The sequence below is a fragment of the Dioscorea cayenensis genome, chromosome 19, assembly GCF_009730915.1.
Source record: "Dioscorea cayenensis subsp. rotundata cultivar TDr96_F1 chromosome 19, TDr96_F1_v2_PseudoChromosome.rev07_lg8_w22 25.fasta, whole genome shotgun sequence".
Classification (NCBI taxonomy): Eukaryota; Viridiplantae; Streptophyta; class Magnoliopsida; order Dioscoreales; family Dioscoreaceae; genus Dioscorea; species Dioscorea cayenensis.
Genome location: NC_052489.1, coordinates 20,603,344 through 20,607,703, shown reverse-complemented (window position 1 = coordinate 20,607,703; position 4,360 = coordinate 20,603,344). Strand labels below are relative to the sequence as shown.

At 42.3% G+C, this 4,360-nt stretch overlaps 1 protein-coding gene across 2 annotated transcripts; it reads right to left on the bottom strand.

Annotated features, from left to right (window-relative positions):
- Positions 1 to 397: 397 nt before the first annotated feature.
- LOC120283624 (pentatricopeptide repeat-containing protein At4g14850) lies at positions 398 to 3,658 on the bottom strand. Of its 2 annotated transcripts, none has more exons than XM_039290332.1 (4): positions 2,011 to 3,658; positions 1,034 to 1,652; positions 861 to 959; positions 398 to 609 (listed from the first exon to the last, which is right to left on the bottom strand). In XM_039290332.1, exons 1-2 carry the CDS (start codon positions 3,615 to 3,617, stop codon positions 1,187 to 1,189), a joined length of 2,073 nt encoding a protein of 690 aa, XP_039146266.1. In that variant the 5' UTR covers positions 3,618 to 3,658; the 3' UTR covers positions 398 to 609; positions 861 to 959; positions 1,034 to 1,186. The 2 variants fall into 2 exon arrangements, with proteins under 2 accessions (XP_039146266.1, XP_039146267.1); XM_039290333.1 differs by having other exon boundaries at positions 1,072 to 1,652.
- Between the last annotated feature and the right edge of the window lie 702 nt (positions 3,659 to 4,360).

Sequence of the window (4,360 nt, the reverse complement as noted above, 5' to 3'; positions counted from 1 at the left end):
GATATCCTCTAGTTTATCGGTTGATTGAGTTGCCGCTGGTCTTACTAGTTTCAACTTCAGTTGAAATAATTTTTTAAGCAATAAATATCATTAAGACCGATTTGCGTAACAAAATAGAGGATGATTTCTTGACTAATGGCTTAGTTTGTTATATTGACAAAGATATTTAATGAAATTGATAATGAAAATATTTTACAGCACTTTCAAAATATGCGAATTAGTAGGATTCAATTGCCACCACTTGATCGTAGTAGTAACAAGAGTAACTCAAGTGTTGGCACGTAGTTTGTATTTATATTTTTAATTGTTATTTCACTCATTATGTATTGTCTTTGACGTTTGTTCATATATTTATTATTGATATTGAATATCGACTTAGTTTGTGTTGTCCTTTAAATTTGTCCGTGCATTTTGTAATTAATATCGAACATTGACTTTTATTTAAGCCCGAGTAGGACCAAATTCCTGGGTCCACCACTGCTTATCAGTATGTGACCGTTTGTCAACGTACCAGACTCGGTAGACTGTGTTCAGGGCATGATAATAGCTTTCACATGATTAATTACCTTGTCAAGTAAAATACTCTGAATCCAGACTTATACTCGCCACCTGCATTAAAAAAACAAGAGCTGAATTTATACATTCAAATTCAATTCACCAAATTACAATCGTGTGAGACTATTAGTTACTTCAATGCATAAATAACTCGCCGTTCATCATGACTGATGGGGGAGGGCAAAATACTGATTGAGTTTGAAAATGCGCAACCCTGATGATTTCTCAAGAACAGAAGGACCCATTCTTCCATATCATATAATGAGAGACAGAATGATGGATAATCCTCAAGTTTTGAGTCTAACCTTGTGCTTTTGCAAGTCTTCGGCGATGCGATCAATCAGTCATTCATTCTTAGAGTTGAACCCCAATATTAGAGTTACTAATCAGTCTTCAGAGGTAACCTGAAAGATGAGCATACAACACAATATATAAAGCCAGCATGAGTAAAGAGTAAAGAATTAATGATGATTTTTACCCTTGACATTCCAGACTTTTTTCAAGTAGCATGTTAACCTCAAAAACGGTTAATTCTGAGTGATATTCTGTGTCACAGGACTGAACAGCAAGTTGCATGTAAAACAAAGGCATATGGTGTGCGAGTAGCCATCCCAAAGATTACTCTTTCAAATCACCAATAATCTCTGCATGAACACTTGCCGTCTCTGAAATGATGAAACCTGTTATTATCCCTCACAATGATCTCCCTTCGGACAATACCAGAGATGAATTTGATAGCACTATGACAATCCCCACAGACTCGGAGGTTCTTTGTTATTCTTATGGGAATCCCGGGAGGGAAACATAAGAGCCCGAAGGCCAGAGCAAGCTTCTCACTGTGCTGGAATACCTCAGACTCTTTTTCTTCCTCTTCTAAATCATAAAGTGCGTACTTTGTGTCAGGTGTGTATCCAGCTGCCTGCATCTCTCTCCGAAGCTCAGCCAGCATTGCCTGAATCTCTTCATTCCTCTCATGTGTTGTGTCTTTTGCCTGGAAAACATGAACAACATTCTTCCAAGTGATCCAACTGCATCCCGGACCCTTCTTGATCCCCACTTCTTTCATCTCTTTCCTCACCTCAGTTGCTTCCTCCCACCTAAAACACAAATTCATATATGTTAGATATTTTAGAATGTCAACCTATATTATATTAGGCTAGGTTCTATATTAAAACAATACTTTAAATTATTCTATCCTAATTGAATTGAGTGTTCTTTATAGTAATCTCTACATGTTTAGGACTTTGTTCCCTAATGTTTATACTCTATGTTCTTAATATGGTACATGTGTTACCAGAGCTTTTATTTTTTCCTCTGTTCTTAACGATAGACAGTATATAGAATCAAAATTTGCAATTGAGTAACAATAGAAAATCATAGAAATGATAATGCCAGCGTTATTAGTGACAAGAAGCAGAAGCAAGATTTCTATCAAGAAATCAGTAATATTCTCACCTGCCAGCAGAAGCAAACAGGTTGGACAGCAGCACATGATTTCCTGAATCTTGAGGATCAAGTTCAAACAACTTCTCTGCTGCAATTCTTCCTAGTTCAGTTTTCCCATGCAACTTGCAAGCACCAAGGAGTGCACCCCAAATAGATATTGATGGCCCCATCGGCATCTCCTTGATGAGCTCATATGCACGTTCTTCCCTCCCTGCTCGACCAAGCAAATCCACAACACAAGCATAATGCTCCGTACGTGGCTCAATCCCGTACTTCTCCTTCATTGTCTTAAAAATCTCCAGTCCTACATCTGCTAACCCTGCTCTCGCACATGACGAGATAACACTAACAAGAGTTACATAATTAGGCTTCACTTCACCTTCTCTCATCATCTCATCAAACACTGCAAGCGCCATTTCAGCATCACCATTTTGTGCATAACCTCCAATAATTGCATTCCAAGTAACAATGTTCCGCACCAACATCTCTTCAAATGCCTGCTGGGCATCCATTATACTCCCACACTTCCCATACATATCCACCAAAGCACTACCAACAAATACATTCCCATCAATACACGCCCGAAAAGCCACCGCATGGACAGACCGTCCAAGATCAAGTCCTGCAAGCCCTGCACAAGTGCTAAGAATACTCGACACCATATAATCTGTCGGTTCCATCCCATCTCTCCTTGCACTCAAATACACTTGAAATGCTTCCTCCTCCATCCCATTCTGTGCATATACCACAATCATAGAGCACCAGGACACATCATTCTTCACAGGCATTTCATCAAACAACTTTCGGGCCTCAGGCACCCAATGACATTTCCCATAGAAATCAATAATTCCATTGCCTACAGATACATCCGAATCGAAACCAGACCGAATAACAAGCCCATGGAGTTGGACACCAGGCCAAACATAGGTCGCACCAGCGCAGGCGTTCAAGAAGGCGCAAAGCGCAACGGTGTTAACCCCGCCGCCGGACAGACGGAAGGCAACAAAGGTTCGAATTGCATCGTCCGGGCGACCATCAAGGATGGAGTTGGTCATAATGGAGTTCCAAGAGACTTCATTTCTGAAAGGCATTTCGTCGAACAGCTTGTGTGCGTCTTGGCGCAAGCCGGTTTTCAAGTACATATCGAGGGCGGAGGAGGAGACGAAGAGGTCAGCGGGGAGAAAACCGAGCTTGATGGATAGACAATGGATCTGAACTCCGGCAAGAGGGGAGGAGAAGGAGGCGGCGGCCTTGAAGACGGAGGGGAGAGTGAAGTCGTTAGGAGGCACGGCGGAGCGGAGCATGGAGATGAAGGAAAGGAAAGCGGGGAGAGGCCGGGAGTGCTGAGCGTGGCCTGAGATGAGGGCGGTCCAGGAGACGACAGAGGGGGAGGGGTCGAGAGAGAGGAGGCGGGAGGCGGAGCCGGGGAGGTCGAGCTTGGAGTACATGTTGATGAGATGGTTGGAGAGGAAGGAAGGAAGAGGAGGGGGCGAGAGGTGTTTGATGATTTGCGCGTGAGTGGCCCGGCCAAAACGGGGCGCGCGGTCGGAGACAGCGCGCTCGATGAGCGAAGCCAAGGACTGTGCTGCGTCGTGGAAGGACGTGGACGAGCGCATGGGTTTGCATGGGGCTTGTGCTCGGGGGAAGGACGGGGGGAGGACAATGAAACTTGTCCTTCAACAAAAAATAAATAAATAAATAAATAAATAAACTTTTCAAAATGAGTTGAGGGTTTTATTATTTATTTATTTTTAAGTTGATAAACCATTGCCATTAAGCACAAAACATATAAACCCTCCAAGAACGATAACAACATAAAAACAACCCACAGTCCACTAGATGTGGCACAACAAAAGAGGACCAGACACAACACAGATACAAAACACAAAACTAGGAAGAACAAGCTTCCTCACAAACCACACCAGCTCATCCGAACAAACCCATGTGTTGTTCCTGCACCTCTTCTCCCACAGGATCACCTCTAAATTCACGAGAACGAGGCTCTAAGAACTCCAGATTGTGCCTGATGGTAAGAATGGAATCTTCAAATTTCTCTTTTATACCCTCCGCAGCTGAGAATCAAGACAAAAGCATATGATCAATTTTCACAATAATAGCATGAGCAGGCAAAACATGAGCATTGAAGATGCGATCATTTCCAGCAAGCTAAATATTCCACACACAAACTTTAACAACTAAATCTCCAAGCTCCCTTCTTGACAGACTCAATAGAAACCTCCAAGTATCCCACAAGTGCAACATTGATTGTGGTGGATCAAGTAGTAGCAGCAACTTCACAAAATAATCACACAATTGTTTCGTGAAACTGCACATGATGAAAAGATGATCAACCGATTCA